Source organism: Heterodontus francisci, chromosome 22 (genome assembly GCF_036365525.1).
Source record: "Heterodontus francisci isolate sHetFra1 chromosome 22, sHetFra1.hap1, whole genome shotgun sequence".
NCBI classification, from domain to species: domain Eukaryota; kingdom Metazoa; phylum Chordata; class Chondrichthyes; order Heterodontiformes; family Heterodontidae; genus Heterodontus; species Heterodontus francisci.
Window position 1 is genome coordinate 71,529,391 of NC_090392.1, and position 27,381 is coordinate 71,556,771.

Consider the following 27,381-nt stretch of genomic DNA (forward strand, 5'->3'; position numbering starts at 1 on the left):
AGTGGACTGGCAGGAAGACTAAAAGGTAGGACAGTTGATGAGCGGTGGCAGATGTTTAAGGAGATATTCAATTCCTCCCAACTAAAATATATTCCAGAGAAGAAGAAAGATTGGAAGAGGGGGAGAAAACATCCGTGGCTAAGCAAGGAAGTTAAGGATAACATAAAGACAAAAACTAAGGCATACCATATTGCAAAGGCCAGTGACAGGCTGGAAGATTGGGAAACTTTTAAAGATCAACAAAGGGTTACTAAAAAAGTAATAAAAGGAGCAAAGGTAAATTATGAAAGAAAACTAGTGCAAAATATAAAAACGGATAGCAAAAGCTTCTATAAGTATATAAAAGGGAAGAGAGTAGCTAAAGTGAATGTTGGTCCCTTGGAGGATGTGACTGGAGAGTTAATAGTGGGGAACATAGAAATGGCAGAGACACTAAATCAGTATTTTGCCTCAGTTTTCACGGTGGAGGACACTAGTACCATCCCAATAGTAACAGGTAATGCAGAGGTTATAGAAAGGGATGAACTTAGAACAATCATCATCACTAGGGAAAAATTACTGAGCAAACTATTGGGATTGAAGGCAGACAAGTCCCCAGGGCCTGACCCTACATCCTAGGGTCTTAAAGGAAGTGGCAGCGGAGATAGTGGATCCATTGGTTATAATATTCCAAAATTCCCTGGATGCGGGAACAGTTCCAGTGGATTGGAAAAAAGCTAATATAATGCCCTTATTCAAAAAGGGAGGGAGGCAGAAAGTAGGAAACTATAGACCAGTTAGTTTAACATCCGTCATTGTGAAATTGTTAGAATCCATTATTAAGGAATTAATAACAGGACATTTAGAAAGTCAAAACGCAGTCCATCAGAGTCAGCATGGTACGACAGCCAAATTTGCAGATGACACTAAAATAGGTGGGATAATAAGTTGCAATAAAGGAATAAGAAATTTACAAATGGATGTGGATAGGTGAGGTGAATGGGCCAAAATTTGGCAGATGGATTTTAACGTGGATGTGTGAGGTTATCCATTTTGGTCAGAAGAATAGAAAGGCAAATTATTGTCTAAATGAAGAGAAACTTCAGAGTGCTTCGGTGCAGAGGGATCTGAGTGTCCTCGTGCATGAATCGCAGAAAACTGGTATGCAGGTACAGCAGGTGATAAAGAAGGCAAATGGAATTTTGGCACTTATTGCTAAAGGACTAGAGTATAAAAGTAGGAAAGTGTTGCTACAACTGTACAAGGCATTAGTGAGACCGCACCTGGAGTATTGCGTACAGTTTTGGTCCCCTTACTTGAGAAAGGATGTAGTTGCATTGGTGGCAGTTCAGAGGAGGTTCACTAGATTGATTCCAGAGATGGGGGGGTTTGTCTTATGACGAGAGATTGAGCAGTTTAGGCTTTTATTCTCCAGAGTTTAGAAGAATGAGAGGAGATCTAATTGAGGTATATAAGATGATTAAGGGGATTGACAAAGTAGACGTAGAGGGGATGTTTCCTATAGAACGAGAGGTCATAGTTTTAGGATAAGGGGTAGCAGATTTAAAACTGAGATGAGGAGAAATTACTTCTCTCAAAGGGTCGTGAATCTGTGGAATTCACTACCCCAGAGTGCGTTGGATGCTGGGACGTTGAGTAAATTTAAGGAGGAGATAGACAGATTTTTAATTAGTAATCGGTTGAAGGGTTATGGAGAACGGGCAGGAAAGTGGGGTTGAGGCCGAGATGAGATCAGACATGATCGTCTTGAATGGCAGAGCAGGCTCGAGGGGCTGAATTGCCTACTCCTGCTCCTAGTTCTTATGACTTTTATGAGATTTTTCACTGGTGCTGGGTTAAATGAGGCAGGCATTTTATTGGGATTCCATGACTGTCATTTAAATGTTTCTCAGCCCACAGAGTCGGTTTTAGGGGACTCTGTTTGCACAATATATCTCGCCTGGGACTGATTTTACTGAAAAATTTGTTTACTTGCTGGAAGAGGAGGTGTTTTGCTCATGTGCGATTAATGGTACAACCTGGATCCCCCACAATGCAGTAGCACACAGTACAGATTCTGTTCTGATAAACACAGCAGTAACATGGGTCCCCAGCAGATTTATAATCCCAACAACAAACAGCTTGTATTTATATAGCACCTTTAACATAGTAAAATATCCCAAGCTGCTTCACAGGAGTGTTATCAAACAAAATTTGATAACGAGCCACATAGGAGATATTGGGGTAGGTGAACAAAAGCTTGGAGAAAGGGGTAGGTTTGAAAGCGCATCTTAAAGGAGATAAGAGAGGCAGCAATGATGAGGGAGGGAATTCCAGAGCTTAGGACCTTGGTACCTGAAGGCTCAGCTGTCAATGGTAGAGTGATCCTGAAGAGGCTAGAGTTGGAGAAGCACAGATAACTCAAAGGATTGTGCGACTGGAGGAGATTAGAGATGGGGAGGAGTGAGGCTATGGAGGGATTTGAAAAGGAGGATGAGGTTTTGAAGACTGAGGTGCTGCTTGACCAGGAGCCAGTGTAGGTCAGCAAGCACAGGGGTGATGGGTGAATGGGACCTCGTGCAAGTTAGAACATGGGCAGCAGAATGTTGGATGACTTCAGGTTTAGGAGGGTAAAACATGGGAGTCCGGCCAGAAGTTTGTTGAAATAGTCGAGTCTAGGAGTAACAGCATGGATGAGGGTTCCAGCTGCAGATGAGCTGAGACTGGGTGAAGTTGAGAGATGTTATGGAGATGGAAATAGGTGGTTTTAGTAATGGCTTGAATACGAATTAGGAGCCGGAGTAGGCCACTCGGCCCTTCAAGCCTGCTCCACCATTCAATAAGTTCATGGCTGAACTGATTGCTCCTCATTTCCACCTACCCCCGATAACATTCCACCCCCTTGCTTATCGGGAATCTATCTACCGCTGCCTGAAAAAATTTTCAAAGTCTCTGCTTCCACCGCCTTTTGAGGAAGAGAAATCCAAAGACACATGGCCCTCAGAGAAAAAATTTCTCCTCATCTCTGTGTTAAATGGGTGACCCCTTATTTTTAAACAGTCACCCCTAGTTCTAGATTCTTCCACAAAGGGAAACATCCTTTCCACATCCACCCTGTCAAGACCCCTCAGGATCTTTATATGTTTCAATCAAGTCACCTCTTACTCTTCTAAATTCCAGTGGATACAAGCCTAGTCTGTCCAATCTGTCCATGTAAGACAGCCTGCCCATTCCAGGTATTAGTCTAGTAAACCTTCTCTGTACTGCCTCCAATGCATTTACATCCTTCCTTAAATAAGGAGACCAGTCATGTACACAGTATTCCAGATGTGGTCTCACCAATGCCCTGTATAGCTGAAGCATAACCTCCCTACTTTTGCATTCAATTCCCCTCATGATGAACGATGACATTCTATTCACTTTCCTAATTACGTGCTGTACCTGCACACTAACCTTTTGCGATTTCATGCACGAGGACACCCAGATCCCTCTGCATCTCAGCTCTGCAATCTCTCTCTATTTAGATAATATGCTTTTTTAGTCTTCCTGTCAAAGTGGACAATTTCCCATTTCCCCACATTATACTCCATTTGCCAGGTCTTTGTCCACTCACTTAACCTATCTATGTCTCTTTGTAGCCTCCTTATGTCCTGTTCACAAGTTATTTTCCTACCTATCTTTGTGTCATCTGCAAATTTAGCAACCATACCTTCAGTCCCTTCATCTAAGTCATTTATATAAATTGTAAAAAGTTGAGGGCTCAGCACAGATCCCTGTGGCACACCACTTGTTGCATCTTGCCAACCAGAAAATGACCCATTTATGTCTACTCTCTGGCTAGCTAACAGGAAACAATCTTCTACCTATGCCAATATGTTATTCCCTATGCCATGAGCTTTTATTTTCTGCAATAACCTTTTCATGTGGCACCTTATCAAATACCTTCCAGAAATCTAAGTACAATACATTCACTGGTTCCCCTTTATCCAGAACACATGTAACTCCCTCAAAGAACTCCAATAAATTAGTTAAACATGATTTCCCTTTCACAAAACCATGTTGACTCTGCCTGATTACCTTGAATTTATCTAAATGCCCTGCTATAATGTCTTTAATAATAGCTTCTAACATTTTCCCTAAGACAGATGTTAAGCTAACTGGCCTGTAGTTTCCTGCTTTCTGTCTCCCTTTTTGAATAAAGGAGTTACATTCGCTATTTTCCAATCTAATGGAACCTTCCCCGAATCTAGGGAATTTTGGAAAATTAAAACTAACACATCAACTATCTCACTCACCACTTCTTTTAATATGCTAGGATGGAGTCCATCAGGTCCTGGGGACTTGTCAGCCCGCAGCTCCAACAATTTGTTCTGTACCACTTTCCTGGTGGTTTTAATTTTCTTGAGATCCTCCCTCCCTTCCATTTCCTGACTTCCAGCTAATAGTAGGATGTTACTTGTATCCTCAATATGTATGAAGCTCATATCGGGGTCAAATACGACACCAAGGTTGTAAACAGTCTGTATCGGCCTCAGACAGTTGCCAGGGAGAGGGATGAGGGAGTCGGTGACGAGGGAACAGTTTCAGTCTTTCCAATAATTAGTTCATTGTCCCAATTAAGTATGCAAAGGATGTGAAATCAGCTCTTAATAACAGGCAAACCCAAGGCTTCAAACTGTTTGTATTTAATGTACAGAACAGATCTCTGTTATATAGCTGTCGCAGTAATGCACCTTCAAACAAGGAATGGGAGCTTCAAAGTCCATACTTTCCACTTGTTGACTGCAGCCATTTACTTCTCTGAAGAGGTGCATTATCAGTGGATGATGTTTAGCGATGTATTGCTGTGAGCTGAAATGCATGAAGAAGTATGTTATGATTTGGACTTTTAGCCAACACTCTTGTGTCTAAGCAGTTTCCATACGCCTGCTGATGTGACCTCTGAATCTTTTTATAAATCCCGTGGATGGGTTCGTATGGCCCAGGTTCAACACTTAATCTCCAGTTATGATATGTCGCTGACCAGAAATCCAGTGGGTCGCCTATCACGTTCTCCCGTCTCTTCCAAAAGGCGGAAGATACTACACCAACAGATCAGTGCTTGTAAACTAAAACTTCTTGGTTAAGTTTCTCTACTGGTTAAATCGTAGAAGCCAGAATTGGAATAATACTGAATTAAATTTAGAATCCATCCAAAGTGGGTTAAATATCCTTTTGAGGATGTATGTGATCTCTAACTAGCAACATGCTATAACTGGAGATGAGTTGTTGAACGTGTGGGTGTAAAAGATTCTGCAGCACCATTCAAAGAAGTTTCCCCAGTGTCTGGGTCAATATTTATCCCTCAGCCAACAAGACATAAAAAGCAGCCTGGCCATTATCACATTTTGTGGGAGCTTGCTGTGCACAAATTGACTGCCACGTTTCCTACATTACAGCAGTGACTTCACTGCAAAAAGTACTTTATTGGCTGTAAAATTCTTTGGAATGTCCTAAGATTGTCTTTGTTTCCTCCTTCATCAAACAATGAAACTTCCAATTATTGTCTTTGTACCAGGGCGATGCAGGGGGTGGGGGAGGGGCGACTCCTTGGCGCAGCATCATGGCTGAAATAGGGAGCTCGTTGGGGCTCACAGTGGGTGGGAGGAAGTTCGGGAAAGGCACAAGGAGACATTTCTTGTCCATTGGTAACAAAGTCCATTTCACGATATTCACCCAAGGACAAAACACTGCAATCTCAACATTGCTTCCAATTTCCTGTGCTTTAAAAAATAATTTTTGCTTTGAAAATAAGTGTCTAGACTGTTAACAAAAGAAAATACTGCACGTGCTAGAAATCTGAAATAAAAGCAGAAAATGCTGGAAATACGCAATGGTTCTGGCAGCATCTGTGGCAAGAGATACAGTTAACGTTCCAGGTCAGTAACATTTCATCAGAACTGAAAGAAGTTGTGGGTTTAACAGTTTTTAGGCAACAAACCTTGCACCATCATCTCTTTTGTCATCTAATCAACCCTGCCCTCCATCACACCGACCTTTCCTCCAGTCCCACAGCATCTCCCTTTTTTGTTTTGGGCTCCATATTTGGACTAATTCCAGCTTTGATGTAAAAGTCTGAAACTGTTTCGGTCTGCACTGATGCTGCCTGACATGCTGAGTGTTTCCAGCATTTTCAGTTAGCATAGGCGACTTAATGCATTTCTGTGAAACTCCTTTGCTGTATGAATGAAGCTGATAATCTGTTACTTCAATTGCCAGGCACTTCAGACTGTAAGTTCTCTAGTTATAGGAACAATGGGATGTTGATCAACCCTGGACAAAAAGAGGCAGAATATTGTAAACGCAACCAGTAATGAATTCAGTGACTAGGCCTGCACATAACGACTACCAGTTTCAAGTAAAGTTCTAATCACGCACTATATTCCAGTATTTCAAGCTACTTCCTATTTTGAGTAATTACTGATCCAACATTAAATGTACGGCTCTCCTCAAAGCATGAACTTTCCCTATATAGATAGTGTTGGACTTTTCAATCTTCATGCACTCTGTTATTTCAACCTGAAATGTGCTCTTTCAATGAGTTTTTTAAAAATGCAACTAGATCTTTCATTCTAGCAAGTTCAAGGTTTGATGCTCTGCCGGTTATGTCCCCCAATTGATGGGTTGTTCTTGAATCAGGATTCCTATTTTGGCAAGCACCTTGTCTGTTTATTCAGATCCAACTGTAAACTCGGAATTGCTATTGGGTGAGAGTTTTTTCCACCTTTTGCTCTTTCTGCTCGTACACAGGAAAATCACAGGCAGGAGCAGACATTTGTCTGCTGCCTGGAGCATTGTGACTGAACATGTATAATATTGTCACTAATCTATCCAGTAGGGAATTCAGGAGCAATTTCTTTACTCAGTGGTTTGGATGTGGAACTTGCTATCATGATGTGTAGCTGAGGAGACTGACATAAATGTATTTAAGGGGAAGCTAGATAAACACACGAGGAAGAAAGGAATTGAAGATATATTGGCAGGGTTAGATGAAGTTAGGTGTGAGGAGACTCATGGAGTGTAAAGAGTAGCAAAGATCAGTAGGGGTGAATGGCCTGTTTCCATGCTATTTCAAAAACCACTAAATAGGCCAGAGCGAGGTTGACCTAGATGAGGCCTGTTGTCTGATTGCCTCCTCCACCCCGAGGGAGGATGCCTTGCACCCTCGCCACCTCTTCACAGAAAAGTTGGCCAAGTTTGAATCAAGATTCTACTATGGCCATGGCAAACTTTATGGCTGAGGCCCCATCACTGCCAAGCTACACGTGCCCACAAAATAATGTTGAGGTCGACTCTCCTCCGCTTGTACACTAAGACGCAAATTTGATGGAAGCTGACCCACACACTGCAGGCTTGATCCCCTCTCACCACGTTCCAGTTGCACCTCTCTGAATTCACTACACCACATCCAACATATGCAATCACCTGGTCTTGAGGTACCACTGCCCATCTTTTGTTAACAGGGCATGCCACCATGTTGACTCCAGGGTTCATTTGATACTGTGCCATACTTTTCCCATACTCAATAGATGGAACAAATTCTCTGCATTCCTCCCAGTCCCTGAGTGAGTAACTGACTGACGTCCGCTCAGTGCCTCACCCCCGTTATCATGGATGAGACTGATTTTGTATCCAGGATCCTGAAATAAACCTTCTGTCTGTGGTGTGAGATGCTGGGGCTTCCCTTGCCCTGCTTCCAATCAAACTTGTTTGTTAAATTGTGTTCTTATTCATTCATGGAATGTGGGCACTGCTGGCAAGGCCAGCATTTATTCCGCATCCCTAGTTGCCCATCAGGTGGTGGTGAGCCTTCTTGAACTGCTACAGTCCATGTGGTGTAGGTAGTCCCACAGTGTTGTTAGGAAGGGAGTTCCAGAATTTTGACCCATCGACAGTGAAGGAACAGTGATATATTTCCAAGTCAGGATGGCGTGTGACTTGGAGGGGAACTTTCAGATGGTGCCTGTTGCCCTTGTCCTTCTAAGTGGTAGAGGTCGCGAGTTTGGGAAGTACTGCCAGAGAAGCCTAGGCGAGTTTCCGTAGTGCATCTTGTAGATGGTGCACTCTACTGCCACAGTGCCCAAGTGGTGGAGGGAGTGAATGTTTGTTTAAGGTGGTGGATTGGGTGCCGAATTGAATGAACAGTAAAAGCCAGATGGAGACTGTAGCTTTAAATGGGAGTTAAGTAAATCTTCTTGAATCTTAGCTATGCTTTCTGTAGCTGTGAGTGTTTCCTTTTTTGCTTCTGGCTCTGAGAATGACTAGATTTTGACGTATTTCAAGCCAGGTGATGAACGCGTAATTGACCACAATTTCCGTCACTGGTTTTGATTATGAAGAATCACCATTAAAGGTTATCAGTGCATTACTCATGAATGTGTTTCCTGTCTAATCGGTGGCTGATACCTTCCAGTTCTATGTTGGACGTGGTGTCGTGAATTCAGAGAGGTGTAACTGGAACGTGGTGAGAGGGGATCAAGCCTGCTGTCCGTGGGTCAGCTTCCATCTAGTTTGTGTCTTAGTGTGCAAGCGGAGGTGAGTTGACCTCAACGTTATTTTGTGGGCACGTGTAGCTTGGCAGTGATGTGACTCCAGCCATAAAGTTTGCCATGGCCGTAGTGGAATCTTTATTCAAACCTGGGCCCACTTTTCTGTGAAGAGGTGGAGAGGGCGCAAGGCAACTTTTCTCTGGGTGGAGGAGACAATTGGACAAGAGGCCTCACTGGGTCAATCTGGCTTAGGCCTATTTAGCGGTTTTCGTAATAGAGGCCTAGGTGGAGTTCAAGTGCAGGAAATTAGGCAGCAAACTGGGAAGTGGAGTTTTAAACAAAAAGAGCAGTGTAACTAAAAGAACAAGTTCCGTGTACAAAAGCAAAATACTGATATTGGAAATCTGAAATAAAAACCGGAAATGCTGGAAATACTCAGCAAATCTGGCAGCATCAGTTGAGAGAGAAACCGAGTTAACATTTCAGGCTGATGACCCTTTGTCAGAAGTAATGAAAAATCATTGACCTAAATTTCCTGGGTTTTCGTTCTTTCTCGGTGCATAGGCACGGATATTAAATCCAATTTATTTTTAAACAATCCACCAATTTTTCCAATTTGGGCAGGAAGTGTTTTTAAAACAAAACATGACTAGTTTGTCAAGTATAATGGAATGTGTGTGCAATTATCATACTGTGCGCATGTGATCTGCAAAGAAACACCCTGGAGTACAATTTATAGGCTGTTACTCCAAATTAAGCCTGTGCACAACTGATTGAAGTGATGTAAAGAAAAAAACTTTTGTTTTTGTAGTGCATCTGATGTCCTCCTAGCTAATGAATTATTTTTGGAGGGCAGTTAGTCGCAGAAACAACTGTGAAGAATAAGTGGTAAATCTCTCTTTGGGGTGTTCATTGACTGATGAATACTGGAACTGGGAGAACTCCGCTTTGAATAGTGTGCCACCTGAGAGAGGACCTGGGCCCTCACTCTAACATCTCACACAAAAGACGACACCTTCAACAATGCGGAACTCCCTTAGTACTGTACTCGAGTGTAAACCACAACAATAATTTACATTTATGTAGTACCTTTTTAAGATAGTAAATGTGCTTCGCAGGAGCATTACCAAACAAAATTTGACAGAGCCACCTAAGGAGATGTTGCGACAAATGATCAAAGGCTGGGTCAAAGTGGTAGGTTTTAAGGAGCATCTTAAAGGAGCAGAGAGAAGTAGAGAAGATTTAAGAGACTTAGCGAGGGAATTGCAGAGCTTCGGGCCTTGGCAGTCGAAGGTCTGGCCGCCAATGGTGGAGCGATTAAAATTCAGGGTTGCGCAAGAGGCCAGAATTGGAGGAGCACCGAGATCTCGGAGGGTTATAGGGCTAGAGGAGGTTACAGAGATAGGGAGGGGCAAAGCCATGAGGAATTTGAAGACATGGATATGGATTTTAAAATCTGAGCATTGCCAGACTGGGAGCCAGCGTGGGTCATTGAGCAGAGCGTGATTGGTGTTGCCAATTAGGGTATCTGTTCAAGTTTAAGGAGGGTGGAAGATTGGAGGCTGGTCAGGAGAACATTGGAATAGTCAAGTCTGCAAGTAACAAAGGCTTGGATGAGGGTTTCAACAACTGTTGAACTGAGGCAGTGATGGAATCAGGTTATGTTACTGAGGTGGAAGTCACAGTCTTGGTGATGGAGCTGATATGACCTTACAAATTAGGAGACTAAGTAGGCCATTCGGTCCCTCAAGCCTGCTCTGCCATTCAATAAGATCATGGCTGATCTGTTTCTGACTCAAATTCCACACTCCCATCTTACCCCCCGATTAACCTTAGATTCTCGTTAGGCAAGGGAATCTATCTACCTCCGCCTCAAAAATATTCCATGACCCCGCCTTCACCACCTTTTGAGGCACAGAATTCCAAAGTCGCACAGCCCTCTGAGAGAAAAAAATTCTCCTCCTCTCTGTCCTGAAAAGGCGACCCTTAATTTTAAGGCAGTGCCCCCTAGTTATGGACTCAAGCACACGCGGAAACATCCTTTCCACATCCACCTTGTCGAGACAGTTCAGGATCTTATAAACTTCAATCAAGTCTGCCCTCACTCTTCTAAACTCCAGTGAAAACAGGCCCAGTCTGTCCAACCTTTCCTCATAAGACAACCTGCTCATTCCAGGTATCAATCTAGTAAACTTCCTCTGAACTGCCTCCAACACATTTGCATCCTTCCTTAAATAAGAAGACCAAAACTGCACACACTATTTGAGATGTGGTCTCACCAATGCCCTGTATAACTGAAGCATAACATCCTTACTTTTCTTTTCAATTCCTCTCATAATAAAGGATATCATTCCATTAGCCTTCTTTATCTCTTGCTGTATCTGCATATTAACTTATTGTGACTCATGCACTAGAACACCTAGATCCCTCTGCACCTTGGAATTCTGCAGTTGTTCTCTGTTTAAATAATACTCTGCTTTTTTATTCTTCCTGCCAAAGTGAACAACTTCACATTTTCCCACATTATACTCCATCTGCCAGATTTTTGCCCACTAACTCAACCTATCTATATCGGTCTGCAACCTCCTTATGTCCTCTTGACAACATACTTTCCTTCCTATCTTTGTGTCATCTGCAAATGCCATCACTCCCCTCATCTAAGTCATTGATATAAATTGTAAAAAGTTGAGGCCCCAGCACAGACCCCTGCAGGACTCCACTCGTCACATCATGCCGATCAGAAAAGGACCCATTTATCCATACTCTGTTTTCTGCCAGCCAGCCAATCTTCTATCCATGCTAATATGTTACCCCCTACACCATGAGCTGCAACTTTGCGCAATAACCTTTTATGTGGCACCTTGTCAAATGCTTTCTGGAAATCCAAGTACAGTACATCAACGGGCTCCCCTTTATCCACAGCATATGTTACTCCTTCAAAGAACTCCAATAAATTGGTTAAACTTGATTTCCCTTTCACAAAACCATAAAAACTATTCCTGATTACCTTGAGTTTTTCCAAGTGCCCAGCTATATCCTCCTTAATCGATTCGAACACCTTTCCCATGATAGACATCCAGCTAGCTGGCCTATAGTTACCTCCTGCCTTCTCAACCCCCCCCCCCCCCCCACCCTCCCTTCTTAAATAGAGGGGTTATATTTGCTACTTTCTAGTCTGATGGAACCTGTTCAGAATCTAGCGAATTTTTCAAAATAATACCAACGCATCTACTACCTCATTCACCACCTCTTTTGAGACCCTAGGATGAAGTCCATCAGGACCTGGGGACTTGTCAGCCCGCAGCTTCATCAGTTTGCTCTGGTGATTGTAATTTCTCTCCCTTCCTTCCACCTCCTGATTTACAGCTATTACTGGAATGTTTTTTGTATCCTCGATAGTGAAGACAAACAAAATATTTGTTCATTTCATCCGCCATTTCCTTATTATCTTCTCTTAACTTCCCATTCTCACTCTAGAGGACCAACACTCCCTTTACTTACTCTTTTCCTTTTTAAATACCTGTAGAAACTCTTGCTATCCGTTTTTACATTTCTAGCTAGCTTCCTCTCATACTCTAATTTCTTTCTCCTGATTAACCTTTTAGTCATTCTCTGCCGTTCTTTATTTGTCATTGAAAGCTTATGTCCAATTAAGTAGAATGCCAAGGTTATGGATGGTCTGGTTCAACCTTGGACCGTGATCAGGGAGTGGAGTTGGGGACTAGGGAACAGAGTTTGTGGCAGCAATTTGAAGACAGCTGCTTCTGTCTTTCCAGTATTTAGTTGGAGGAAATTTCTGCTGCCTCTGGGACTGGATGTTGGACAAGCTGTGCGAGCAATCAGATACTGTAGGCGGGTCGAAAGAGGTAGTGGTGACATGGAGCTGGGTGTTGTCTGTGTACATGTGGAAGCTGACATGCTTTCAGATGATGTTGCTGAGGGGCAGCACGTAGATGAGAAATACAAGCGGACCAAGGACAGATCCTTGGCGGGGAGTTGGGGGTGCGGAGGGAGGTGGGGGTCTCCAGCAGTAATAGTACAAGAGTAGGAAGAGAAATCTTTGCGGGCAATTCTCTGGTTATAACTTTGTTTTATTATTCATTCATGGGATGTGGGCGTCACTGGCTAGGCCAGCATTTTATTGCCCATCCCTAATTGCCCTTAAGAAAGTGGTGGTGAGCTGACTTCTTGAACTGCTGCCATCCATGTTGGGGAGGGAGTTCCAGGTTTTTTGACCCAGTGACAGTGAAGGAACAGTGATTTATAGTTTTAAGTCCAGATAGATAAGAACAGATAGATTTGGCAGCTGAGAATTTGTGCTCGGGCACCTATAAATGCATCTTAAATGGATCTTTTTAATCCGAGACTAGAATGAACTAAATTGTACCAGTGGTGGCAGAGACGAGAGAAATTTGAGGTGATGGGTTAACTTTGTCCCACAACATTAAAACACATTGGTCCAATATCCTACCTGCACCATTAAACATGTAGGCCTTGTGACAGCAATGGTCATTCATCTTTTGCATGGGGTTTTCATTCATGTTATTTATTGTGTTTTTCTTTATTCCAGTGATCAGATCTGATGCAGAATCTGAAGTGGAAGTTGTCACCATGGAGAGTCATGATGAGGAGCCTATTATCAACGTGCTTGTGCCTTTCTGTAGTAACTATTTGGTTGCCAGTAGTTACAAGGAATGGATATGCCAAGGCCTTGCAGATTGAGACTTTAGCATTTAATCCTGAAACTGACGATCTGGGTATACAAGTTAGTGAAGCTAATGAGGGAAGAAATGGGGTGTCGGACACAGGAAGAAATGGGGTGTCGGACGCAGAAAGAGGAACCTTAACATGGGCCGTGCACTTAACACTTGCAGATGGAACGAGTAGCCATGACGCACTGTCACTGGATCAACTTGCAGACGAGCTTGCCCGGGCTACAGAGCTTGAGAACCGGGGCCAGATTGGGGAATTGGCTGGCCACTATCTCTTTGCTCTCCCACTGCATAAACGTAATGTCCGTGACCTCGAGGGGAAGGTGACTCAGAGGATTCGGAAATCCATCGAAGCTTATTTTGCCCAGCATGACAGTGTCAGGTGGCATTCTGAACAGAAACTACTAAAACGTTCCAAACGCAGCCTGCACTTTAATGACCCAAAGTACCCTTTTCAGTGGCACTTGGTAAGTGTTATCTCTACTGTTGCACTTCAAGTCCGGTATAATTCAGTTAGTAAATGCACTCACCAGTGTGGAAATGAACTACACTGACCAGGGAGATTTCTGCTATGATCTGCCTGGTTCATGCTTGTTTAGCTAATCAATGAATAACTGTCTTCAGTACCTCCAATCTCAATCATAAACAGGGTTCCCACTCCTAATCACTATCCAGTAACCCCCAGTGGAAAGAGATTTTCTTTTGATGACAGCATCTGGTTTGACCACTTTACTCCCTTCCTTAGGAGAGTAGCCTGCCTAGATCCACACTTGAAGAATGGGCGCTTGGATGCGATGCAGGTGGGAAGTCGAGGAGGGGAAGGCAGGAAACTAGGGGGGAATAAATGAACTAAAATAGGTTGATTCCTCCAGACGTTCAATCTCGATTTGTACTACCTAACCAACAAAAGACGTAACAGGCTGGAGCTCTTTACTCTGGAACATGGAAGGCTGAAGGGTGACCAAATTAGAAAACTTAAATTCTGAAAGGGTTTAATAGGGTGGACATACAAGAAAATGTTTCCATTTTTGAAGGAGCCCAGAACTAGGGGCCATAAATAGTCATTTAGTCACTGATAAATCCAATCAGGAATTCAGGAGAAACCTTTTTCACCCAGAGGATGGTGAGAATGTGGGACTTGCTACCACAAGGCATAGTTGAGGTGAATAGCAGAGATGCCTTTTCAGGGGAAGCTAGATAAGCACATGAGGGAGAAAGGCATAGAAGGATATGTTGATTAGAGCCGGTCTTTTCAGGAGTGAAATTAGGAAAGATTTCTACACAGGGTGATGGAAGTTTGGAACTCTTTTCTGCAAATGGCAATTGATGCCAGATCAATTGTAAATTTTAAATCTGAAGTTGATAGATTTTTCTTCTCCAAAGGAATTGAGGATATGCGACAAAGGCGTGTATACGGAGTTAGATTGCACATTAGCCATGATCTCCTTGAATGGCGGAACAGAATCGAGGGGTTAAATGGTCTCCTCCTGTTCCTATAAGAGGGTTGGGGGAGGCTTGTGGAGCATAAACACTGGCATGGATCAGTTGGGCCAAATGGCCTGTTTCTGTGCTACAAATTCTATGTCATAACTAGCCTATTGTCCTGGTGTTTTGCAGTGACTCTATTTCAATCACCTATATTAGATCCAATTTAGGATTCGTAATTGATTTCAAAACTCTCAACTGGCAAATGAAAACGCTTGTATGTTTTGCTTCTTGAGTCCTTAATTCGACTGATAATTTGGGTGTCTGAGAGGCTCAATGTCAAAAATGTGGTTGGAGTGAGGGACTCTGTGATCTTTTTAAGTTGTTGGGGGATCTGCTTATTTCCAGTCGTGAATCTTTGAGATGCCCCAGCAGATCCTGGGATATACCAAAGCTGCAGCAGTTCCCAATCTAAAGCAGCTTGGTGGATGGCTGAAGGTTGCCAGTACTTACTGGGTTTCGTGTTGCTTTGATTGAAGGGCAGGCTGTGTGAACACAGAAGAAACCACTGCTGGATGGGGGAATGGGACACCTTGAGTCAAAGAGAAACCATACAGGATCAGCAGGAAAATGGAGAAATCTGGGATAAATGAAATGGGAAAGAGGGAATGGCAAAGGATTGAGGAATTGCTGAGGAATATAAGGAGGGATGGGTGCAATAGGGAGAGGATAATTGGACATGGAAAGAAATGGGACAAGGCAGAGTAAAGTAATACATTTTGGGGGTTCTAGTCTTACAGCTGAGTAGATTGTCCTCGCTACCAAGCAAGCAATGCCTGAGGGAATTAGCTTGCACACTTGAACACGGGTGGGGCAGTGTTTAGCACCGCAGCCTCACCGCTCCAGCAACGCGGGTTCAGTTCTGGGTACTGTCTGTGCGTAGTTTGCAAGTTCTCCCTGTGTCTGCGTGGGTTTCCGCCGGGTGCTCCGGTTTCCTCCCACAGCCAAAAGACTTGCAGGTTGATAGGTAAATTGGCCATTGTAAATTGCCCCTAGTGTATGTAGGTGGTAGGAGGATGGTGAGGATGTGGTAGGGAATATGGGATTAATGTAGGATTAGTAGAAATAGGCGGTTGATGGTCGGCACAGACTCGGTGGGCCGAAGGGCCTGTTTCAGTGCTGTATCTCTAAATAAATAAAATTAAAAACTTGCCTTCCGTCCAGCTAGTTACTGGGAGGCACTTGTTTTCCAGCTGTCCAGACCAATCTTTTTATTTGGTTCAATCTGAAGTTGAAACTGCATTATGTGGGAGTGGCCAATATAGCGAAGTGTCACTTTGATAGATGAGCTACTGTGAGGCTGGGGCAGACAAACATTGCTGAGGGAGAGTAGAGGAAACCTTCCTCTACTTTAGATTTAGAATTTAGATTTAGAGATACAGCACTGAAGCAGGCCCTTCGGCCCACCGAGTCTGTGCCGACCATTGACCACCCATTTATACTAATCCTACATTAATCCCATATTCCCCTACCACCTACCTATACTAGGGGCAATTTATAATGGCCAATTTACCTATCAATCTGCAAGTCTTTTGGCTGTGGGAGGAAACCGGAGCACCCGGAGAAAACCCACGCAGACACAGGGAGAACTTGCAAACTCCACACAGGCAGTACCCAGAATTGAACCCAGGTCGCTGGAGCTGTGAGGCTGCGGTGCTAACCACTGCGCCACTGTGCTGCCCCCAGGAGTACTTGATGCTGACACTGGGCACTTGAAATGGGAAGCTTCCTGAGCGCTAATGTTCCTCACCTTGAACACGCTTAAAAATAAAAGTAGCATATTAGGATTGAACTAGCAGAGGCCAGCAAAACATTTGCGGTGAATTAAGTATATTGTAACTGCTTCTTTAAGTCCCTATCCCATGCCATCCCTCTCATGCCAAACCCAACCCATTCCTTTCATTCCTCTCTCATCATCCCCATCCTCCTCCTCCTTCCTACTTCACCACCATCCCTGCCTCCCCAAACCTTGCGGAGTGTTTAATGTTTGGTGAGGTTGTTCCACAAAACTATTGTTCTGCACCTGTGAGATGAGAGTTGGTTAATTAGATATTATCATGCTGTGATGAAATAAACAGTCAAAAGTCAACTGTTAAACTGAACCGTAAGAAAATGGGCACATTTGTACTCCAAACAAAATGGACTGGAGGTCAGCTCTCCTGTACTGCCAAAGGCTGAGAGATCAGTCCAGCTAAAGAAGAAGGCCTGCTGCTGATCGTACACTTCAGCTTGCTGCAGCAGTGAACTTAAAAAGTGACGCCTGCGTCAGTAAAGTTTTAACCACCAGAAATCTACAACACGTTAGCAAGTTCACGCCTGCAAACGTCCAGGCCTGCAACTTTTGAAAAGTCTTTCCTCCTGAGAAGATACAAAGGGGTTTTGTGAACCATGAACTCTTGCATCACTTTGGTCTTCAATTGCACCCTATCCTTTTTCTCCCTCTCTCTCTCTATCTATGGTTGTGTATAGGGGTGAAGGTTGCAAACGTTTTGGGTTTAGCTATTTAGTAAAAAGTTTAACCTTCCTGTTTTAAACCTACAAGAAAATGTTTTGTCTATTTTATTTGACCCTTAAAACACTCGGGGACTTAACGCCCCATTTTTTAACAAAACGATATCTGCAGTTAGTTGGGAGGTGAGAAGTGGAAACCACCCACTTACCACCTGTCTGTAATAATATTTTAAAACTTTATTGTAATATTCGGGTACTGTGTAACCAGGTACCACCCTTTCAACTGACCAATCGAAACAGTCTGGACAGACAGAAACTGTGGAGCGTTATTATAGATTTTTTGAAAATTCATCCTCTGGATGTGGGCGTCACTGTCAAGATCAGCATTTATTGCCCATCCCTTGTTGCTTTGAGAAGATGGTGGTGGTGAATCACCATCTTGAACCATTGCAGTCTGCGTGGTGAAAGTACACCAACAGTGCTAATAGGAAGGTAGTTCCAGGGCTTTGATTCAGCGACGATGAAGGAACGGCCGATATAAATCCAAGTCAGGATGGCATTCTCCTGCAGCTGCTGGCCTTGTCCTTCTAGGTGGTGGTGGCTATAGATTTGGGAGGTGATGTTTAGGAAATCTTGATGAGTTGCTGCCTATACAGGAAATAACTTCTCCCTCTGTGGTAGCTTGAATATGTTTTTCTTATTCATCACACCTTTAAAATTTACCACTGAAAACTACTGAGCTACGTTATTGGGAATCTGCAGGTTGGTTCCTGTACCTGTGTAAAAATATTAAACCGTGTTCAAAAAGGAGTTCTAAATGCTTTTGGACTTGCACAGACCAAATGCAGTATAATCCAGCTGCCTCAACCCACTCTATCCGTAAATCCTTTAGAGTCCAAGCTCCAGCCAGCGAGTTTGGGAAATTCATGGGTATTGGATGCACTAAAGACGTGCCAGATCATTTCAGTAAACTGCACAAGTTCAATCCAGGTTCTTTTCATCAGCTGCGTGTTTGACAAAAGGAAAACTATCATCCTGTCTGAGACGCCCAAGTCTCCAAATCAGATTCCTGAGAAATAAGCACAGTAGAGTTCCCCGCTTGCCTGATCTAGAAGCGACTATTCTCTCTGCCCAGACCTAGAAAACTTTAGATGCATATTTTCAAAAGCCAAAAACTTCCCATCCCCCAACCCAAAGACTGCTTATTCATACTACTGGAGTTTAACCAACCAAACATGTGCAATTTGCCAGTACAGAGAGATTCCTGATACAGACTTGCTATAATGTCATTCCTTGCGGTTTCATTTTTACAAGCAGAGTTTTTCATCCGGTTGTGTCACTCCATCTGCTCGCCTGTTGATTCGAATAACATAATGTTTTTGTCTCGAGCTATTTGCGCCAGGCAGGTTTCACTCTGTTTACACATTAAACAGATGACGTTCATCCTCTTGCAGCACAATCGGAGAAAGCATGGGATGGATATCAACGTGACAGGGGTGTGGGAGCACAACGTGACGGGAGAAGGTGTGACTGTGGTGGTCGTTGATGATGGTGTCGAATACACTGTACAGGACATACAAGCAAACTATGTAAGTTTTTGTAGCCTGGATACATATAAGGGGAAATTAATTAAGTATATGAGGGAGAAAGGAATAGAAAAATATACTGATAGGACTAGATGAATTAGGGTGGAGCATAAACACCAGCACAGACCAGTTGGGCCGAATGGCTGGTATTCTGTGCTGCTAATTCTATGTACTTGTTTCAACAAGAAACTTTGTTGTGCTAAGCTGACCCAGTGTGGACTGAAATAATTGATTTGCTTAATTCTTCTGTAGTGCCCTGTGCTTTGTGTTGGTGCACAGTACAGGTACCCAGACTCCAGCCATGCAGTAACTCCCCAAGGGAGAAGGTATCCCAGGGCTGCTCCACCTTACTGAACAGTTTTGATAGGATAATATCACTGTGGTTAAAGGAGACAGGCTGGTGATCTTGGCAATGTGGAGGTTAATGGAAGTGGTGTGCCTAGCTTTGAAATAAAGGAGAGACCACTCCAACTATCAGGAGAAAGGTCCGTTATTAGATGTACACATGTGGTTCATGGCCAGGAAGGTGACTTGGAGAAAGTTGAAAATGACGAGTGCTCTCAAACTGGAAATGTAGGAGGACGTTTAGCAGAATGATTGGAATTGCTGAATCATAGAATAGTTACATCACATAAGGAGGCCATTCGGCCCATCCTATCCACACCGGCTCTCCGCAAGAGCAACTTGGTCAGTCTCACTCCCCCTGCCTTTTCTCTGTAGCCCTGCAAATGCTTTCTCTTCAGATAATTATCCAATTCCCTTTCAAAAGCCACGGTTGAATCTGCCTCCACCACACTCTCAGTGCATTCCAGATCCTAATCACTCTCTGCGTAAAACAAACACTATTTTTCCTCCTGTCGCTCCTTTTGCCAATCATCTTAAATCGGTGTCCTCCTGGTTCGCGATCCTTCTGGCAGTGGACACGGTATCTCCCTATCTACTCTGTCAGCTGTGGCTCAGTTGTTTGCACACTCTTCTCCGAATCACAGGTGAAGCCTGGCTACCCAACCCGAACCCGACTATGTGTGTCGGGGTCGGGTCTGTATTCTGTGTCCAGCATTCAGGGTCGGGTCGGGCTGGACTCTGCTGTTTTGTTTCATATTGTTTTCGTTTTAATCTCCAGTTTTTTTTTCTGTTTCAATAATATGTTATTTTCGGTTTGGGTCGGACATTTAAAAAAAAAATTGAAGGACTCGGGGTCGGGTTCGGGTCGGCTTTTAATCTTGTACTCGAGCCAGGCTTTCGTTCCAGGTTGAAGTCCCACTCCAGGGCTTGAACTCAAAAGTCAAGGCTAACACTCCAGTGGAGCACCAAGGGAGTGCTGCACTGTCGGAGGTGCCATCTTTCAGGTGAGATGTTGAACCGAGGGCCCCATCTGCTTGCTCAGGTGGATGTAAAAGATCCCATGTATCTGTGTGGTGGGTGGGTGGAGAATTGGCATTTCCTCGGCACACTGTGTCCCTGTTTCATAAAACCTTTCATCAAAGCTTTAGAAGTACAGGGGTGATAAATACAGAGGCAAGTTTTTAGATCAGGTTAATGGGAAGGTTGAGTGTGTTACGAGGCACAGAAGTGCTGAGAGATTTTTCTCCAGTGAGTTAGTAGGTAAATGCTTTCTACCATAAACATTAGGAAAGCACCAGGTTCGATTCCTGGCCTGGGCTAAACTAACTGACCATTTGCAGAGGCAATGATGAGAACATTATAGTTGGCCATGGGGCCCCTGGGTTAGGGTGGCGATAATTCCTGCTCCTGACTGCTATTGAGTGACCAGTTTTGGAATGTGTGTGGATGTTTGTGCACATTGTAATTAAAACTGTGCCACGCTTGGCTAGTGCTCATTGTCTAGGATCTCTCAAGGAGAAAGGCCATTTTGGCAGAGTAACAGTGGTCTGCTAACACCCACTCAGCCTTACCCCAGCAAGGAATTTAGTTGTCCCTCATAATGCACTGATTTAAAGTGTTCATGCACAATTTGACACTGTACTAACAACTATTCTAACCCATTTATTTAAATCTGATTGGTTCCTCTGCACTGGAGTCAGAGTTCTGAACTTGCACAATCAGTACCTTCAGGACTAGGGAGGAGATAATGGAGAGAGAGCATGTGAAAGTTGGACTCATGCCAAGCTGAGGTTGACTGTCCCACTGTACTGGTGTGCTCAGTTCATGACCCTCCGCAACCCTAACTGATACCCATGCACGGTATCTGAGTTTTGCTACAATGAGGTTTATGGCCTTGCTTCATTCAGTCCTGGCAGTCCTAGCCCTTTTCTGAGCCGGTCAGCAGCAGAGACTCCTGTCCCAACCTGTGGTGCTGAGCAGCAGTGATAGCTGCCTTTTGATATTCCTGTGTGCTCTAAGCGATTTAGTTTATTTAATTCAGTTCAGGCGACAGATTCTTACACTGCTTAATCATAAAGCAAGAGTTTTCAGTAACTGGGAAAAGGCCACAAGACCCAAGCCCATCCCTTTTTTCATAATCTACTCACCAGACCCCTCGATTCCTTCTGTCCCCAGGTTCCATTGTGTCTCCTGACCCCATTCCCAGCAATTTATCCCATTCCTAGACTATCCTTCTGTGAATAGGTTCTGCCAGACCCTCCTTCCTCGCCATCGGTGTGCCGAGAAGTTTGGGAAATAATTAGCTTTAATATTTTTTTTGGCTTAACCATTGCACTTTAAATGGTTGGGATGCCATTGATGGGTCACAGGACAACAGCGCATGGTAGGATTGGGTTTTGACACGGGACCTGAAGTTTCTGATCTTAATGTCTAGATTACATAACAATGGGGTGGCAATACTGACCATCCCACATTAAGCCATAGATTCACACAGCACAGAAGGGGCGTATTTAGCTCATGCTTCCTTATGTTGGCTCTTTACGAACATACAAATTAGGAACAGGAGTAGGCCACTCGGCCCCTCGAGCCTGCTCCGCCATTCAACAAGATCATGGCTGATCTGATTGTAACATCAACTCCACATTCGCGCCTACCCCCAATAACCTTTCACCCCCTTGCTTATCAAGAATCTGTCTACCTCTGCCTTAAAAATATTCAAAGACTCTGCTTCCACTGCCTTTTGAGGAAGAGAGTTCCAAAGACTCACGACCCTCGGAGAAAAAATTTCTCCTCATCTCGGTCTTAAATGGGCGACCCCTTATTTTTAAACAGTGACCCCTAGTTCTAGATTCTCCCACAAGGGGAAACATCCTTTCCACATCCTCCCTGTCAAGACCCCTCAGGAGCAAGTATGTTTCAATCAAGTCACCTTTTACTCTTCTAAACTCCAGTGGATAAAAGCCTAGCCTGTCCAACTTTTCCTGCACATTTCGGGTATTGGTCTAGTAAACCTTCTCTGAACTGCTTCCAACGTATTTACAGCCTTCCTTAAATAAGGAGACCAATACTTGCGAGTGGAGGCCTGTGACCAGTGGTGTACCACAGGGATCGGTGCTGGGACCCTTGCTGTTTGTGGTGTACATTAATGATTTAGACATGAATATAGGAGGTATGATAAGTTCACAGATGACATGAAAATTGGTGGTGTCGTAAATAGTGAGGAGGAAAGCCTTAGATTACAGGATGATGTAGATGGGCTGGTAAGATGGGCGGAGCAGTGGCAAATGGAATTTAATCCTGAGAAGTGTGAGGTGATGCATTTTGGGACGCCTAACAAGGCAAGGGAATAAACAATGGATGGTAGGACCCTAAAAAGTACAGAAGGTCAGAGTGACCTTGGTGTACTTGTTCATAGATCACTGAAGGCAGCAGCACAGGTAGATAAGGTGGTTAGGAAGGCATATAGGATACTTGCCTTTATTAGCTGAGGCATAGAATATAAGAGCAGGGAGGTTATGATGGAGCTGTATAAAATGCTAGTTAGGCCACAGCTGGAGTACTGTGTACAATTCTGGGCACCACGCTATAGGAAGGATGTGATTGCACTGGAGAGGGTGCAGAGGAGATTCACCAGGATGTTGTTTGGGCTGGAGCATTTCAGTTACGAAGACAGACTGGATAAGATTTAGATTTTTTTAGATTTAGAGATACAGCACTGAAACAGGCCCTTCGGCCCACCGAGTCTGTGCCGACCATTAAGCACCCGTTTATACTAATCCTATATTCCTACCACATCCTCACCTGTCCCTATATTCCCCTACCACCTACCTACACGAGGGGCAATTTATAAAGGCCAATTTACCTATCAACCAAGTCTTTTGGCTGTGGGAGGAAACCGGAGCATCCGGAGGAAACCCACGCAGACACAGGGAGAACTTGCAAACTCCACACAGGCAGTACCCAGAATTGAACCTGGGTCGCTGGAGCTGTGAGGCTGCGGTGCTAACCACTGCGCCACTGTGCTGCCCTCTGCGCGATGGGTTTGTTTTCCTTAGAACAGTGAAGGATGAGGGGGGAAATGATTGATGTGAACAAAATTATGAGGGGCATTGATAGCTTAGACAGGAAGAGACTTTTTCCCTTAGGGGAGGTGTCAATAACCAGGGGGTTTAGATTTAAGGGAAGAGGCAGGAGGTTTAGAGGGGGTTTGAGGAAAAATGTTTTCACCCAGAGGGTGGTTGGAATCTGGAAAGCACTGCCTGAAGAGGTGGTAGAGGCAGGAACCCTCACAACATTTAAGAAGTATTTAGATGAGCACTTGAAACGCCATAGCATACAAGGCTATGGGCCAAGTGCTGGAAAATGGGACTAGAATAGTTAGGTGCTTGATGGCTGGCACAGACACGATGGGCCGAAGGGCCTGTTTCTGTGCAGTATAACTCTGACTCAATACTGTACACAGTACTCCATATATGGTCTCACTAATGCCTGTATAACTGAAGCATAACCTCCCTACTTCTGTATTCAATTCCCCTCGCAATAAAGATAATCTATTAGCTTTCCTAATTACGTGCTGTACCTGCATACTAACCTTTTTGCGATTCATGCACTAGGACACCCAGATCTCTTGGAAAGAACTATCCAATTAGTCCCACTCCGCCACTATTTCCCTGTAGCATTGCAAGTTTTTCCTTTCCAAGTTTGTTATTGAATTATGGGGAGGCGGTGGTGTAGTGGTAATGTCACTAGACTAGTAATCCAGAGGCCAGGTTAATGCTCTGGGGGCATGGGATCAAATCCCACCTCGGCAGATAGTGAAATTTGAATTCAATTAATAAATCTGGAATCAAAAACTAGTCTAATGGTGACCATGAAACCATTGAATGTTTTTTAAAAAAAAACCATCTGGTTCACTAATGTTCTTTAAGGGAAGGAAATCTGTCGTCCACACCTGGTCTGGCCTATATGTGACTCCAGACCCACAGCAATGTGGTTGACTCTTAACTGCCCTCTGAAATGACCGAGCAAGCCACTTAGTTCCAGGGCAATTCGGGATGGGTAACAAATGCTGGCCTAGCCAGTGACACCCACATCCCACAAAACGAATAAAAGAAAAAAATCTGCTTCCACCATTTTTCCAGGCAGTGCATTCCGGATTAAAAATTCTCCCCGTCGACCCACTGTCCTCCGGCTTTTTTGCCACTTATTTTGAATCTGGGTCCGCTGGGGTGAGTGATCCTCCTGCCACTGGATGCAGTTTCTCCCCATTTACTCTATCAAATTCCTCATAATTCTGAATACTAAACTAGATCGCGGTGCGCGTGCGTGGTCCTGATAGATTAATCTCGCCAGCACACAGTAGTAGGCATTGGTGCTGAAGTATTTCCATTACCGATGCCCAGGGGTGTTTGTAGACCTTGACTTCTAACTGTGCAGTAAGCGCCATGTACAAACACACACTCAAACAGCGTTCTGTTCTCTCCTCCTGAAAATACAATTAACATGGGTCGTGCAATCCTGCAACAGGGGATGTCGACACGACAGTGTTTTTTAAAAGCAGCCACTAGCTTGTGTACGTTTTAAGTTGAGAAACCTATGTGAGGGACAAGGTCCATAATGTTGACACAAGGTGAAAACAAATTGGAAAGAAGACAAGGTCGCTTGAGTGGTGAAATAAAGTCAAATGTGAGCTTTAATTAGCAGAATATTTTAGGAGGAAGGGAAGGCTGAGGGAGTTGCTAAGGTTGGAAGGGTTTATACTGCAGCGTTACACAGTATGAAGCCAACCCCATGCTGGTGAATGGAGGCCTGGGGAAACAACCTGGTTAATGTTTAAAATTTAAACGTTCATTTATTTCTGGTGTTTTTAATGTGCGTTCGCCTATATCTTAACCCATCAAAAAAGGGGGGAAAAAACCTTTCATTTATGCAGTACCTTTTATGACCTTTTCAGGGCATCCCAAAGTGTTTTGCAGCCAAATGAAGTACATTTGAAGTGTAATCACTGTTGTAATATAGGAAGTGTGGCACCCAATTTGCACACAGTGAGATCCCACAAATAGCAATGTGATGATCCTTTTTTAGTGAGGTTAATTGAGGGATCAATATTGGTCCCAGGACACCAAAGAGAATTCCCCTGCTTTTCAAAAGAGTACCGTGGGATCTTTGACATCTATCTGAGAGGGCAGACACAGTGACGTTCTCAAGTAAGACTGAAACAGTTTGAGTTTTGTTCCCCTTTTTAGAAGAAAGCAGCAGAAGAAGAAAGGGCTTGCACTTCTAAAGCACGCGACCGTTTCTTAAATCTATCCTCGGCAAAGTCCTACAAATAGCAAATCAACGAATGACGATTGAATCTGTTTTTTGGCGGTGACGGTCGAGGGACAAATGTTGGCCAGGTCACCAGCTGCTGGTCCTCGAATTGTGCCATGGAATCTTTTACATCCACCTGAGCCTAGGGTGGGGCCTCGGTTAAATGTCAATTCTCAAACACCGGCTGCAGCACTCCATCATCAACTATAGTGTAGTGTTAGTCTAGGTTACATGCTGAAATTTTCAGTAATGTTTGATCCCACATCCTTCTGATTTAGAAACTGGATTGCTACCAACTGACCTAAGTTGGCATTGAAGGAGCTCCTCATTTCACCGCCTTGCTTTCCTTGGTGATGCAGGTGAGACTGGGAAATGATCTAGGCCGACCCACGAGATATGGATGAGGAAACCTCTTGAGCCTAGCTGATCTTAGCCTTCCACATCTGCCTTGATCATCTGTAGCTCAGTTGGTATCACTCTGGCCTCTAAGCCAGAAGGTTGTGGGTTCCAGGCCCCGTCTAGACACTTGAGCACAAAATTAAAGCGGACACTCCTGTGCAGTACTGAGGGAGTACTGCACTGGCAGAGGTGCCGTCTTTCATAGTCATAGAGTTATACAGCATAGAAACAGGCCCTTCGGCCCATCGTGTCTGTGCCGGCCATCAAGCACCTAACTATTCTAGTCCCATTTTCCAGCTCTTGGCCTGTATCCATGTATGCTATGGCGTTTCAAGTGCGCATCTAAATACTTCTTGAATGTTGTGAGGGTTCCTGCCTCTACCACCTCTTCAGGCAGTGTGTTCCAGATTCCAACCACCCTCTGGGTGTTTTTTTTTCTCAAATCCCTCTAAACCTCCTGCCCCTTACCTTAAATCTATGCCCCCTGGTTATTGACCCTTCCATTAAGGGAAAAAGTCTCTTCCTATCTAACCTATCAATGCCCCTCATAATTTTGTATACTTCAATCACTTCCCCCCTCATCCTTCATTGTTCTAAGGAAAACAACCCTAGCCTTTTCAGTCTCTCTTCATAGCTGAAATGCTCCAGCCCAGGCAACATCCTGGTGAATCTCCTCTGCACCCTCTCCAGTGCAATCACATCCTTCCTATTGTGTGGTGCCCAGAACTGTACACAGTACTCCAGCTGTGGCCTAACTAGTGTTTTATACAGCTCCATCATAACCTCCCTGCTCTTATACTCTATGCCTCGGCTAATAAAGGCAAGTATCCCATATGCCTTCCTAACCACCTTATCTACCTTTAGTGATCTATGGACAAGTACACCAAGGTCCATTTGACTCTCTGTATTTCCTAAGGTCCGACCATCCATTGTATATTCCATTACTTGTTAGTCCTCCCAAAATGCATCACCTCCCATTTCTCAGGATTAAATTCCATTTGCTACAGCTCCGCCCATCTTACCAGCCCATCTATATCATCCTGTAATCCAAGGCTTTCCTCCTCACTATTTACGACATCACCAGTGTTCGTGTCATCTGCGAACTTACTGATCATGCCTCCTATATTCATGTCTAAATCAGTAATGTACACTACAAACAGCAAGGGTCCCAGCACCGATCCCTGTGGTACACCACTGGTCACAGGCCTCCACTCGCAAGTATTGGTCTCCTTATTTAAGGAAGGCTGTAAATACGTTGGAAGCAGTTCAGAGAAGGTTTACTAGACCAATACCCGAAATGTGCAGGAAAAGTTGGACAGGCTAGGCTTGTATCCGCTGGAGTTTAGAAGAGTAAAAGATGACTTGATTGAAACATACAAGCTCCTGAGGGGTCTTGACAGGGAGGATGTGGAAGTTGAGAATTTAAACGGAGGCCCTGTCTCCCCTCTTAGGTGATGAGATCTAAGGACACCTTTGGAAGAAAGAGCAGGGGAGTTATCCCTGGTGTCAAGGCCAATTATTTATACCTCAAGCAACATCACTGAAACACATTATCCAGTCATTATCACATTGCTGTTTGTGGGA

The 27,381-nt window shown here is 44.0% G+C and overlaps 1 protein-coding gene across 1 annotated transcript in view; it reads left to right on the top strand.

Annotated features, from left to right (window-relative positions):
• Positions 1–27,381, top strand: part of LOC137381425 (proprotein convertase subtilisin/kexin type 7-like) — a 233,323-nt gene that overhangs the window by 19,381 nt on the left and 186,561 nt on the right. Inside the window, 2 exon segments of the mRNA XM_068054003.1 lie at positions 13,078–13,686; positions 18,610–18,744. Of these exon segments, the coding sequence (XP_067910104.1) occupies positions 13,090–13,686; positions 18,610–18,744 (732 nt within the window). The 5' untranslated portion in view covers positions 13,078–13,089.